Source organism: Brienomyrus brachyistius, chromosome 5 (genome assembly GCF_023856365.1).
Source record: "Brienomyrus brachyistius isolate T26 chromosome 5, BBRACH_0.4, whole genome shotgun sequence".
NCBI classification, from domain to species: Eukaryota; Metazoa; Chordata; class Actinopteri; order Osteoglossiformes; family Mormyridae; genus Brienomyrus; species Brienomyrus brachyistius.
Window position 1 is genome coordinate 11835864 of NC_064537.1, and position 14832 is coordinate 11850695.

The 14832-nt window shown below is 41.3% G+C and overlaps 1 protein-coding gene across 1 annotated transcript; it reads right to left on the minus strand.

The window, feature by feature from the left end:
• Nucleotides 1-684: 684 nt before the first annotated feature.
• On the minus strand, nucleotides 685-11042 carry LOC125742702 (sterile alpha motif domain-containing protein 9-like). Its single transcript, XM_049014951.1, has 3 exons — nucleotides 9773-11042; nucleotides 6382-6452; nucleotides 685-5857 (listed from the first exon to the last, which is right to left on the minus strand). Exons 2-3 carry the CDS (start codon nucleotides 6383-6385, stop codon nucleotides 1299-1301), a joined length of 4563 nt encoding a protein of 1520 aa, XP_048870908.1. The 5' UTR covers nucleotides 6386-6452; nucleotides 9773-11042; the 3' UTR covers nucleotides 685-1298.
• Nucleotides 11043-14832: the final 3790 nt, after the last annotated feature.

Below are 14832 nucleotides of genomic sequence, written 5' to 3' on the forward strand. Positions count from 1 at the left end.
TCTTGGGACTTTCATGTAAAGTTTCAGCATTATGATTGATTTATTGTTTATTCTGGAGCAGACAGAAAGCAGAAAGAATAAGATGTCAAGGTCAGCACCCGTCTGCCCCAACCTTTTGTGTCTCTTCCCTTTTTGGCCAGCAGGTGTCGCTGGCCATCATGTCCTCCCAATGTCCTTGAAGCTCTTAGTGTGTTTCCCCAGTTCCTCATGTTGCCGCACAGCTCAATGAGCTGAGTGTGTGGCGCAGAGGCTTTACCTTGCAGTCTTGGGTTTGAAGCCAGACTTACCTGTCTTGATTGTTTATTGTTTTTTTCTGTTTTCCCTAGTGCTTATTTTCTATATTAGTTTCTTTCTCCTAGGTTTTGCCTGCTTGTGTTGTTTTATTCTTTTCTGGTTCTGTGTAATTATCATTGTGTTCTGTTTCTAGTTTGCTGTGTGCTATGTTTGCTTCCCTGCCTGTTCTCCATGTTACCATTTTCCCTTTGTAGAAAATTTTTTTCTGTTAGTTATATCATTCCCCTGTTTAGTTTTGACCCCCGTGGTCTGTTTTGTTTGTAGTGTTCCCAGTGTTTTCATTTTCTGTAATAAACAACCTGTTGTTTTGTGGATCCGCAAGTGGATTGTCACCTTCCTTTCCTGCCTCTACCATACCCCGAGTCTGTAAAACAAGGTTTCAAATATCAGTCAGAGTGTATTCACTTTATTAACGCTTTTGTACAAAGTCACAAGTTAGACAATTTGCACATTACAAAGATATGTCTGTCAAGGAGTTGACTTGGCATAAGTGCAGCTAGGCTGAGCTTCCAATGAATGCCCAATACAAATGCAAGTAATATGGTAGTAATATGTAATTAATATTGGAGAAAGATCTATACATATATCTTCCAAACAAAACAAGAACCTAATAAGACTATTAAAAATCAGCAAGCAAAGTAGAACAATAAGAGCATTTAGGGAACACAGATTGGTGTAGGCTAGTCGAGCTGTTCCTGGAACAGACGGGCGTTGATGGGTCAGAGTACCAAAGACCAAAACAATGTTTAATACATTATCTCTTCTCGTTATGTCAATTTTATTTATAGATCAAATTTAAAAGAACAGCAGTTGACCAACTGGAGTGTATGTGTGTATGCAAAACAGTATTTACATATTTACAGCTATTTATAGAAATGTTAATACCAATACTAAGTAACTATTACAAACTTACTTGATTTGTAGGTGGTACATTTCAATGATGAAACACAACATTAATATTACTGGACTATGGACCCAAATCTATTGAGCCTTTCCCTTGTTCCCTATTTCTCTTTGTCATCACAGACAGTGATGCCACAAGCAACAGGTCCTTGAAATGTAAATCCCACGTAAAATTCAACATTCTCGTTACCATCAGGTACTGAATCAGAGTTCAGGGCAAGCATCTTGATCTCCTTCCCTTTACAGCCTTTGATATAGACATTTCCATGTTCCGTCCAGCCTTGAACACGTTTCAGCATGTGCACAATCTCTGGCGTTTTCCAGATAAATCCATCAAACCACTTAATTCTTTTTTGTGAAGCTGTGAATGTTTTCAAGGCCTGTATCATACTTTTGTGGACAATCTTACTCAGGCCACTTCCTTTGCCAAGGTAGAAATGCGTGAAAACTCTCAGCTCTTTGTGAGGCACATTTTTCTGTTTAATTTTGAAGCTTCGTTTCAAAACATCCACAGCAGACATAAGGATTTCATATTTGTTATCTCTCTCCTGATTGGTGTCGTCATCCTCTGGCCAGAAAAGCAATGTGAGTAAGAACAGGGCATTGGGGTGACATCTGGCTCTGTCCTGAGGGAACTGATGGCTGCATGCTTGAAGCTCCTTGAGTTTAGAAGAAGTGGATGCACTTGAAACACACCCTAAGGCTATCTGAGATGCTATGTAGTTGGCCAGTTCCATTTGCTCAAGTTTCTTCAGCCCACCGTATACGGTAATGATGGATTCTAGTTGTGCGTGTTTCTTTTCAGACAAAAGAGAAAAGATGCTGGTAATATTATCACCTCCAAGAGAACAAATTTTCATGCGTGTTGATAATTGATTTTTATCTTTAGTGGGCAACTCTACATCTCTGAAAAATTTCCCATACCAGGTAGTTTTTGTCGCAAGCCATTTTATTGGATTCTTTATTCTCAGGTCAGAGTTGTATTTTTCATCACCATCTGAACTACTGTCAGTCTGAAAGTAGCTCAGATCTTCTGAAATCCTTGTGAGGGCATCATGCATGTCCTTGTGAATGAATTTCAGTTTACTGTGAAAACAGTTCCATGGCTCTTTCACTCCTTCCGGAATGTGATCTGACACTAAATACTGCATGCATTCATAGTGGCCCTTTTCTCCATATGGAAACACTTTCAAAATGAGATTCAAAAGATCACATTCTACTTCAATTTCTGAGAAGTAGCCTGAATCATTCAAGGAGTCCTGCTCCAAATTGGCTGCTTCCTCGCAAAATTTGAAGCATTCAATTGCCTTTAACGCTGTTGCAATTGCATCTGCTGTGGATTCTGGGCTCAAGTCACCTTTAAGATTTTTGCATTTGTTATTGAACCATCTTTTGAACACTTGGCCCTTTGTATCCAAGATATAGGAGTTGTACGGCATTTTTTGCTGGGATACATTTGCCCATTTTTCGGCTGCCTGAAACTTCTCATATGTGTAACACAACCGTGCAAGCTGCTGAGCAAAGAAGGGATCTTCATTAAACCGTGTGTAGGCCGCGTTCAGGATCTCAAAGGCCTTTTCCAGGTTTTCCTTCTTCAAAATGTGTTCAATGAGAGGAGAAAATGAAGTGTCAGATTTGTCTCCTTTACTGATCTTGTTGCGCCTCATGCAGAGATCACGCAGGAATCTGTGGTAATAATCTTTTCCAAAATTATTCTGAAAAAGCACATCTTCTTTCAGTAGTTTCATGGCTACGTCACTCTGCTGCTGGTCTTTGACCAAAAGTTGGCGAAGAACTTCTTCAGCAATCAAGGGATGAAGGATGCGTATGCTTTGAATATGAGTCTTCTCATCTCTCAGATGGATGAAGAGAACTTTGGCCTGCTCGTTTAATGATGATTCAAACAAGTGCCTTCGGAATCTCTCTGTGTGTTTTTGCTCTGTATTTGTCTGCATATTTGTCTGCATGGTTAGTAGTAGTAGAGCTTCACAGTGAGACTGAGAAAGATAGGAGTTTTGCACATAAGTATTGAGTAATGCCACATAATGAATGAGGCAAGTGACAACATCTGCATGGTTAATGTCATCAAGTAAATCTTTCACAAATTTGATGATGTATTGTTTGTTAAATTCCTCACTCATCAACACAAAGGTTATGATGTAATCGACTGAATAATGCTTTTCAACTTCAGTCTTTTTTCGTGCAAACTCTTTTTTCTCTTCTGCTGATAGTTTATGAGTCACGGAAAAATTCTGTGATGGCGACTCTTTGCACATTTTTTCTGGTTCACGTGATTGTCTGCAACTTAGTAAAATAAAACACAGTCTCCCTTGTTTGATCTTCCGAGTTCTTATGGCCAATTCAAGCTCTCTCCTTAGATCTTCGAGGTATTCTGTGTCAAAATCTTCAACCAGCAAAAGAACGGGAAGACATTTCTGTGTGTCGACTTCCTCATACTCTCGCAGCCTCACAGCGTGCTCAGCCACTTTTGAAGCAGAGAATGAGTGTCTTGCCACTGCACATCTGAAGTTTTTCCTGTTATTCCACAGCACTTGCCGTGCAACAGTGCTTCCACCACTACCTGGTTGGTGGTATATTCTAAGATCATAAACAGCTGGTTGTTTCATATTCCACTTGGGAAGGTCACTGATACGTTTGGAAATTTCTTTATATGTATCTCTCTGAATGAATTCCCCAACATGTTTCTGCTCTGACAACCAAAAATTCATCCAACTCACTTTACCCCCGCGATAAAAATTCTCTTCAATGTCTTTGATTTCATCCTCAGAATCAGTTTTGGTATCATCACACTGGTCAATGCTCAGAATTTCTATAGAAGACATTCTTTCTTCTTCAACCTTTTCAAGTTGGCAAACACCTTTACTGAAGACAGAAAGGTGCTTGGCGACCCTTGTTCTGGAGGGTTGAAGCTGCTGAATTGTAGCATCGACATGGCTCATTTTCATCCCTGAAATACTCTTAGACTGCACAGTCTCAGCAGTGCAAGACGACTGAGCAAAACCTTCCCATTTGCTGTAATTTTCCTCAGACTCTGAAATGCAAATGATATCATCATGTCCTTGCATTTCAGCAAAGAACTCATGGAAAGTGTGAACGATCGGTAGCTCCACTGGGGAGGTAAGAAAGAAAATCACAGAGAAAGTGCCATTTGGTAGGATTTGTTTACAGATCAGACACACTGCCTCCTTTAGAAATGACTTTCTAGTTTTAATCCATGTCATTTCATCACAGGGAGTCTCATTTCCACGGAAATCATTTCGTCCATTGCAAAAAATCCAGCTGACCTGTTCAAACAAACGCAATTCACCTTCAAAGTCTTTAATGCTCATTTGATCTGGCATTTTGTAGTTTTGTAAGAAATGTAAATTTGCTGCATGGTGCCCAAGGTATTTTTTGCATAATCCAGATGCTTTAGAGTTGGGGTCAAAGTCAAACACACATAAAATTTTCAGATCCAGTAAAAAGTCAATGCATTTCAAATGTTCTTCCTGAAATCTGTTTGTAACAACAATGTGCCACTTTTCCTTTTCGATTTTCCCTTTTCCATCAGTGATCAACATCGCCAGTTTTCTTCCAAGGTCAACACTCGCATCTGGAACAATGTGGTCCTTTTCAGCTTCTTTTCTAAGCTCATCTCGGTGTCTTAGACTAGAGTAAAACTCTTCCTGATTGCTGATTGGTTCTGTTTTGGAACCATTTCTACGGTACATCGTTTTCTTTTCATATTCCACCTTATTTGAATCCTCCCTGAAATTCGGCAGATGGACAGAAAACAGTTTGTTGCACACAATACTTATTTTTGGTACAATGTCAATTTCTACCACATAATATTTTTCTGTGCTGTCAATGTCTGAAACTTCAATAAACTCCGGTGGGCGAATACACTCTGCTGCGAGCTCACTGTCAGATTTAAAGCACTTATTCATGTAGTCTAATGCATCAACATACACATCTTTGTCTTTAATAGGAATACCTATTATCTCACCATGAACATAACCAGAGTCGCTCACACTGTCCATCACACCGAAGTGTATTGTGCCATTTGTTCGCATGTTCATACATCCACAGGCGAATTTGAACGTTTCTTTGGCAAGTTTGGCTTGTAACCTCTGATTGTCCAAGTCAGCAGCAATTTCAAATGACTTGTATTCATGACAAGGAGAAATCATATCAACAACACCCGATTCAGGCTTTAACACGTTGTGCTTTGCATATGGGAAGTTAATCCCCTCTTTGCCAAAAGGCCGAGGTTTGCAGTCTCTTTTCGCAGACAACCCTCTCTGAGAAGCTTTTTTTTTTTTGGTTTTTGACATTACTTTGCTTCCATTCCCACTTACAACACACTGCTCTTGCTGGTTTGATTGATTTTCACTTTTCCCTGCAGTGGCGTCTTGAGGCTTAGCAGCTGGAGAAGAATTGGTGAGCTCATCTCTTTTGGTCATCAGAAGATGGATAGGTCCAGATTTCATTCCAATCTTGTTTTTCAGATATTTTTCAGTTGCTTGTAAGAGGACCACCCCATTGACTTCTTCCTCTTGGAATTTCTGAACATACTTCTCATCAATTTTTATGGACCTCAACCAGGTGCTCACATCGGATTCTGTCCAGCTTTCAATTGGTCGTTTTTCACTTTCCTCAGCTTTACCAAGAAAAAAATATATAAAACATTATATTATATTATATAATTACATCTCCATCGATCTTCCAAACCTATGTGTAGGTACAGGGTCATGGTATATACACATACATGTAATTTTGAGGGATCAAACCAATCATAGGTCATATTAAAATTCACACATTTATATTAAAATATCAAAATATGCATGAAATCATCCATCCATCCATTCCCTGAAACCGCTTATCCTATTACATGAGATCAATACAAGCTATAATAAAAAGCAGTAGAATAAATATAATATATTAGGAGGAAATTAGCTAATTCAACATGAATTTCAACATCATCCATCCATCCATCCATTGTCTATACCCGCCTGTCTCATGTAGGGTCAGGGGCCTGGAGCCTTTCCCACAAGCTATCAGCATAAGGCAGGAAATAACCCAGGATGGGGCGGCAACCCATTGCAGAATTTTAACACCAGAATTTTACAATTTAAAATTATGTTAAAAAAAGGCAACTCTCTCTACAAAACTAGGGAAACTTACCCATTATGGACTTTTTTTTGCCTGAAGACCAGGGACACGCAGACTGTCGCAGGGTAGAGTGAGAGATTTCCCTGCAAAATAAGTAGAGATTAACATAATGTCAGTTAACATATTAGATTAAATTAGATTCAACATATCATAACATATCAGTATCGGCTTGATATATGTTAAAGAAAAATCTAAATATCGACATTGGTCCAATTTGTAAATATTGACCGATATTTAAACTTTATTAATATTCAAAGTAAGCAGCACCAGAGCTAAAGACATAACTACTAAAATGATAGAGCTCATTGCATTGGATGATTAACCAATTTCTGCAGTGGAGAATGAATTATGTCTTATTCAGAACCAATGAAACCCAGTCAGCACTGAGTGCTCAGAGGCACGTCAACTGAAGTGGAAACCGCCGACAGGCAGACAATCTGAAAACCTCAGTCCGTGCAGGTCGAGGTGTACCATGTGATCAGTGTTTAATTTCCTTAGCTCTACATGACAACTGTTTTCATTTATCGTTTTCTTATTGACACATCTTTTATTTTACTGATGCACCTTATTCCAGTTTAATTTTGGGGTGTTTTTGGACAATATGGCATTTAGAGGGAAGTACAGGACCAGGTAACTATGCCAAGAACAGACATAGTTCCTCAGACTTTGTTGTTCAGTATAACAGGAACTTGGCCAATCACTGCTATCCACAAGAACCTGCTTTACCACAAGCTCCAGTAATCATCGTCACGTAATCCTACCCTGCCCTCATCTAAAATGACTGGTTCAAGCCAGTTCTGCTTGGTTCCTTTTAGTTTATACAAATCCTACAAAATGAGATCAGACGGAAATATTTGGGTGTTTTACATGATTTGCTGGTGATAGATCAGGTTTTGCATAGAATACTTGTAGCTTGGAATAGATTATACAAGCATTTTTAAATTTGTGTCAATTTGCCTCTGTTTGTATTAATGAACAATAATAAGGAAACCAAATAGCCGAAACAATCCATTTTATTGATCTGATAAAATAAAAATGTGAAAATGTGAAAAGTGAACCGTGGGGAACCGAACCCTCTTGACTCTTTCCACACATACAGTTACAGGAAAGCTACCCGCAAAGCAAACAAATGTGTAGCTTATCTTTGTACAGACTGCCGATAGGATGTAATTTGTCAAAGCAAATGATATCGGTGACACGTGCGAGTAAAAAGTACATGAACGTAAAATGAATGCGTGTAAGTATGAATGTGCATTCAATACCCTAGATAATGGATGTTAATGGAAACTTACAATAACAGTGTTGTTTATGCAGTTTTATATTGGACTGTCCGAGTCCTAAACTCCGTTCCTTACCATCTTGCTAATTTTAGTTCTTTTCAATTGCTCTGACACATCCTGCAATATTGAAATCACTTTCTCAAAACTCTTCACACAGTTGCCATAACATTGGCTTATGTGGGCTAAACCGTGAACCATTTTTCATCGTTTTCGTACAAAATGCATTCAGTGACTAAATGCTTCAAAACTCACGGATTTCTTTCTCACTCAAAATCCATCACCATCAAAACTTTATGTTTTTAGAGACGATTTTACACATGCTTACATACTGTTAATCACATGCTAAAAACTGTTAATCACACATTCAAAACTGTATGGCTACTATTTGCTACTGTACTATATATTGTAAAACTGACATGATATAAAATAAATAAAATGAAAATGAGACCAAACACAGCTGGCATCCATCCCAGGTGATTCCCTAACCAAGTGTATTACTAAGAGGTGCTACCCCAGAAGAGGACATACCCTCACTAGAGAGGACAACAGATGTGATGTAGATGAGAAGTTGTGGCCAGATCCAGAGGAGTGGATGGATTAGCAGTACTGCTACTATAGTTGTGGATCAACTGCAAGCATGTGTTTATGTGTGTCTGTGTGCGTGGATTAAGTTTATATTACATTTTTCAGGTCCCCACAAAGACCTGTTAATGCAATCAAAAAACAAAAAATGCCAAACGTCTCATATTCTGTTTGGTTACTTATAGCTAAAGTTTGGGCTGGATAGGGGTTAAGGTCATTTTAATTTTGTCTGGGTAATGCTGCTTGCGGTTTCATTTAAAAATAATCAGACAAGTGCCCTTGTTCGACGCTTCCCCTTTCTCCTGAAGATGAGACGACCATCCCACACACAAATGAATGGTGTACAAAACATATTGGACCACCTTTTCTCTCAGGAAAACCCCTCAGAAAAACAAAGTAAGCGTCCTTGAACAGAATAAGTATCAGAGGACAAGAATTTTTAGGACAAGATAAGCATCTTGGCTCCTTTCATGAGAAACAAGTTATTAGTGAGAAACAAGTTATATAAGTGATCAGTGGAAAACACGTTTGTGCAGTTCAACCTTGGCACCACAATATTATGGGTGAATCACGGACGATGTGTTTTAATCTCAGGATGATTAATCCATACACGGTCAGAATCAATCCACATCTCAATCACCTCATACGTATGTCTGCTATAGCAGGTGGAGCTGGAGATACTCCGCCGAACCGTGAGTAGTGGAGCCGATCAGTTACAACTTACCAAATCATTACAGTAACAGGAAGCCAATGGTTAATTTCATGTTACGTAGGCGACGTACTCGTCCGCAATTTCGTCCTAATATAACGTGTTACTCTTGCATGTGTGGGGCAACTGAATGCACAAATGAGGGCATAAATCTGCATACCTATGCAAAATCAAAGGTTGTCTTCCAACCCTGACAGCGTTCAGTTCCAGTATGCAAAATATATGGGTGAAATGTATAAGTAAACATACTTTAACTTTTTACTGAAGGGTTCTACCTTCTGTTACCAACACGCAGTACCGATTACACCATGGGATACGAATTATTCCACTGGCAGTACTGTTTTTCGCTTTTATAAACTTATAAAATCTTTCTATTTTAGTAGAACAACCGATCCTTTGTCCCGCATGATGCAGTGAAACGCTACGACGTGTAAACAGCATTAAATCAATTTACTGTTTTTCACCGTTTTTGCCATTATCATCAAAAGGCACTGCAGTATCTATCTATCTATCTATCTATCTATAGTCTTGACGTATAGAATGTTACAGTGTATTAAACAGGTCATTTTTATTATTAGCTTACTAATCTCCACTTTTCCACATAATATTGCTCATTATGTTCCCTAATTGTAACTTTATGTTAGTAAAGCACAAAGTTTTACATAGCTTTTACGTAGTCTAATAGTCTGTGTTATTTTACTTCTCAGAACCAATTAATGTTGAAACGGAAAATGTCGAATTGTGTGCGCCACATGGCAAAACATTTCTTATATAGTTACAAATAAATAAATAAAAATACGAGGAATCTCTGCGGTTTTCATAGTGCACTTACCGTCACATCGAAAGTTTGCATTCGTTTTCTTTTTTTCTCTCGTTTCTTCGTACCAGAATCTCCATAGTACCTTAAGAAAACAAATGGTATGTGAAGTCGGTAAGATATTTAGGATTAAGCATTTCCTTCAAAAACATCATTGCCTAGAAACGCATCCATTAGATGTGAATGCCGCAGCGGATGAACTCAAAGCCGTGTCGGATTACCACACCCCTTAGCTCGGCGGAAACGCTCTTTTAGTTTCGATTCCTGCTCAGTACATTATCATTACAATGCAGAACGTAATGATCAATAAGTCATGCGAATAAGTATCATTTTTTGCAAAGCAAACCCTGTAAGATTTGTCAGCATATTAATGTAAAATCCTACAGTACAATACCACATCACAATAAAGTACGTTAGTTTTCACTGCCTTCTGAGTAATTTTGGTTGAGCGGGAATTTTCCGCGTTCCATTTTAACTCGTAACTCGGAGTTTCTATTCGGAAACTCAAAAGGCAGAGGAATCTACACAACCCCCGCCTCAGAACTCAAGATGACTGCGCCCTTTATTAATATATGTTAAATATATAGTTTTATACCGTTTATTAGCAGTTACGTATTATTTGTGGCTCATTGAATAGGTGGTAAACCCAGTGCTGTACAGCAGAGTTGCCAGCTTTGGTCAGCTGGCTGGCGTGAGATTTTCAATTCCAGACAAGTCTGCACACGCATTTATATGAATGTAAGAGTTTTATTAGGCTACCTGGTAAATAGTCTGTAGGGTTTGTGAACTATGTCAACACCTTTGATATAGCAAATTTTAGGTGTATAATGGAATAGCATAGGTTTACTGTAAGATTGTACGCATATGATCCAGTCTGTTGTCAGCAGAAAGTCCAAAAGCCAGTGTCTGTCACGGTCGGGGTTTTTTTCTGTTGGACTACTGTAGGCTCTACGCGATCACCAAGTTTAACCCCTGTCCCCTGCCACATATTGAAGAAATCTTCGACACCGTAGACAGCTAGAGGGGGTTCAGATTGCTGGACCTCTGTAGCAGCTGCTTGCAGGTGGAACTGACTCCCAAGGCCTGGGAGAAGATGGGCTTCACCCTGGGGTGTGGCCTGTAGCAGTTCTGGGTTGTCCACTTTGGTCTCTGCTATGCCCGCCTGACCTTCGAGAAGTCGATGCAGCAGGTTCTCGAGGGCATCCCGGAAAGCTGCTGCGTGTACTTAGGCGATCTACTGGTCCACGCCCACACCTTCGAAGATACAGCAGCCAACCTGCGCCTGTTGTTCAGGCCCATCCAGTGGGTGAATCTCTAGCTGAACCTGGTGAAGTGCAGCGTCCTGCAAAGGGCGGTCAAGTTCCTGGGTCATGTGGTCAGTCAGAAAAGCACTGAGACAGACCCAGAGAAGATGAATTTATTATTATTATAATTGTATATTTACAATTTTTGTATTTTTTCCCAGTTTCGCCTCTGCCATGGTGAGAATTTGCACACAATTTTTTCCACATACCTGATGTCTATGAAGTGTCGAGTGATATGATGTGACGGTATTATTGGAAGTAAAAAAAAAACTTTACTAAGCAGTAGTGATGTTTAAAGGTGCCAACAAAGGGGGGCATTTGCAAGGGGCACATGGAGAAATTTGGCTAATTTCCTGTCCACTAGTTGCGGTACGGAAAAGCTTGACAGGTTCAGGCCACATACTGTCTTTCAGGTCAATATAGCACTTTGGGACAGCGCCAGTCCCCTCCCCCAACTCCCCCTCCATCTCAGCTTTCATTTAATAACATGAGGAAGGATAAGTATAATGCACCTTTGTTCCATGTAATGAAATGTAGGCTGTTGGACTGGACTGACATGCAAATAATCAGGCTTTGATACATGAGAGATTGTTTGCACAGACCACTTATTGGACAGCTTCATAGTCTGTAAAAACCTCTAAGTTACCCAAAACAATTAAGTCACCTCTAAAGCAAACAATTCCAGCAATGAATTAGTCAAGGCCACCAAAATATCTTAAGAATATCAAGTATGTTTCATTTATTGTGCCAAAGCAATCAAGAAAAACTGTAACTGTTTTGGGTGAGATATGGCCTTTTGCAGCTAAACTATAGTGTTGTGCTATATGCATGCTGTTTTGAAAAATGCTCTTGGTCGGGAGCATGTTAAGTATGTTTTATTAAATATGCTGAAGTGATCCAGAAAAAACTGTATTCATGCCAAAGACACCAGTTTCAGCATCGCATTACAGTGACAACAAGACCATGAGACACATTCGTCTGACATGTATTTTTACATATAAAGTTGTTCCTCCAGATTTGTAAATTTAACATTAGCAGTTTCGGTTATTTGCGAGTTGGCCACGAACAATTAAATGGGAATATTTTTGGACTATGCGTAAGCCAAAAATATATAATCAATACTGAAACTAATTTGGATCACAAAAAAATCACATATTAGTATCAGTGTTATTTGAAATTTGTTAGTGTACGTGCATATGAGATCTTTAACATCAAAAATTATTTTTGGTTAACAAAAACAAAAGACCCTGCACATCTTAGCTTGGGTTTGCCACGCAACTGTGCTTACGGCACCCTGGTATGCGTAGGACCAGCTACCCAGCCCGGTAAGTGGGACCTGATTGTTGTTGTCTGTTGGGTCGTGTTCGTTGCTTCTCGACTTGGTGCTGCAGGGATTGCTGTATCTGCTGCCAGGCCCCACAGCTTTTTTGGTACCAATCCTCTACTCGAGGCACAGGTCCCTCCGGGGAGTCCCGTGGGAAGAGAGGAGGTTGATATCCTAGGACAGTGTTTCCCAACCTTTTTTGAATTGTGTACCCCCTGAGAGATTTTCTCATACCACAAGTACCCCCTTTGTCAAATGTGTTGATGATTCAATAGTTTATGTCTTTTTTTGCTCTTTTCATTGATAAAAGCTGGGTTTGTTATTCATTAAGCAACACATCCCAGATAGATTTTCTTTCTATACCAGGGCACAGCTAATGGAATGGCTGATAATATTTACCCATCATCAGGGAAATTAAATATAAAAATTTTTTCCACGTACCCCCTGTAATGTGCTCGCGTACCACTAGGGGTACGCGTACCCCCGGTTGGGAATCACTGTCCTAGGACACACTAGAAGGGGGATATGTTAGTTGTGGGACTCACCCGGGTGTTGATTGAGTACTTTGCCCACACTAGATGGGATGCCCAGGTGGTTGGGTCTCCTACACAGCATCCGGAGAGCTTTAGACACCTCCTGGTTTGTTTGTTGGTTCAAGCCAGTAGTCTGATGGTGGTAGGCTGAGGACAAGCTGAGGTTAATAGGTAGTTTTTGGCAGATCCCTCTAAACACTCGCGAATTGAATTGCGAACCTCGATCGGAAACAATGTCCTCGGGGATGCCATAGTAAAGAAAAAGAGTTAAGATAAGAATCTCAGCCGGGTCGCTCACGGAGGGAAGTTTGGGAAGCGCCACCAGGCGACACATTTTGGAAAATCTATCAACTACCGTCAACACAATGGTTTTACCTTGGGATCGGGGCAGGTCCGTGATGAAGTCCATGGCTATGTGTGACCAGGGTCGAGACGGGACTGGTAACGGTTGAAGGAGACCCGCGGGTGCTTGGTGGGAAGCCTTAACTTAAACGCAATCTGGACAGGAATCCACGTAGTTCTGGGTCTCCCTCTTCCAGCCTGGCCACCAGTAACGGCAGGAGATCAGGCGTTGGGTGGCACTTACCCCCGGATGTCCATTGCTGCGTTGAGCATGGACCCACTTCATTAGGGCGCCACGATGACTACGGGGCACAAAGCACATTCCGGAGGGACACCCAGGGGGTGGATGCTTCCCCTCGTTTTCCTGCCGAATGATCTCCTCCAGGGTCCAGGTGATGGTAGAAGTATATACTGGTGACAAACGAGGTCTTCCACTTATCCTCCTCTCTAATTCTAATCAAGTTATATACATTCCTGAGGTCTAACTTGGTGAAAATCCGCACCTCTAGGAGTTGCTCAAGTGAAGATGGAATTAAAGGTAGCGGTTCCCTTCTTTTAACCGAAATAGCGTTTAGGGCCCGGTAGTCGATACAGTCGATCTTTCTTCTTCACAAAGAAGAACCCTGAGGCTATGGGAGAGGTGGCGGGCCATATTATCCCTTGCCTAAGGCTCTCCCAAATGTAGTCTTCAAGGGACTCCTCCTCCTGGAGTGAGACGGGGTATAATCTCCCCTTCGGAAGAGTTGCGCTGTCCAGGAGTTCTATCGTACAGTCGCAGTTCCTATGGGGTGGAAGAGTGAAAACTCGTGCTTTGCTGAATACGTCCCTGAAGTCTTGGTACTCCTCCGGGATCAAGCTCAAGTCCTCCGGCTCGGGGCTTTCCACTCTGGAAGCTTGACAAGGCAGGGTCATACACGATGACTAGCATTCGCGGGACCACGAAATCAGCTCACCAGTTCTCCAGTCCAGCAGTGGGTTGTGCAGCTGTAACCACGGGAAGCCTAGGATCAGGGGTCCTTTGCATGAGGAAGAACGTACACCTCAATCCTCTCCATGTGGAGTGCCCCTACATGAAGGGAGAAGCGGTATGTACGGTACTGGATTGTCCCCTCCTTTATCCTCTCTCCTGTCACTCCCAGGACCGAAATCAGGCGGGCGAGTCTTTGGAAGGGTATCCCCAGGTGACGTGCCACGGTTGGGTCGCTTCTGGCAGCACCGCTATCCACTAGGGCTAGAACTGTCTCTCCTTTCCCTTGTGGACCTATGACAACTGGAACCGTTAACTGATGTAGGGTTGACATTACTCGTGGTAGAAAACCTACCAGTGGTACTTCCTCCCCCCTGCGCGGTCTGACGGGGCAGCCGAGAAGCACGTGTCCTACCTCCCCGCAGTACAAGCACAGGCCCCCCTGGATTCTCCTCCTCCATTCGGCAGCGGTGAGAGGGGACCTTCCTAACTGCATGGGTTCCAGAGAGTCGGGTGGTGGGCCCGGAGGGGTTCTGCACGCCTCTGCCTGGTACTGGCATCGCCTACGGTCTCGGACCGTGTTGTCCAGCCGGATGGCCAATCTG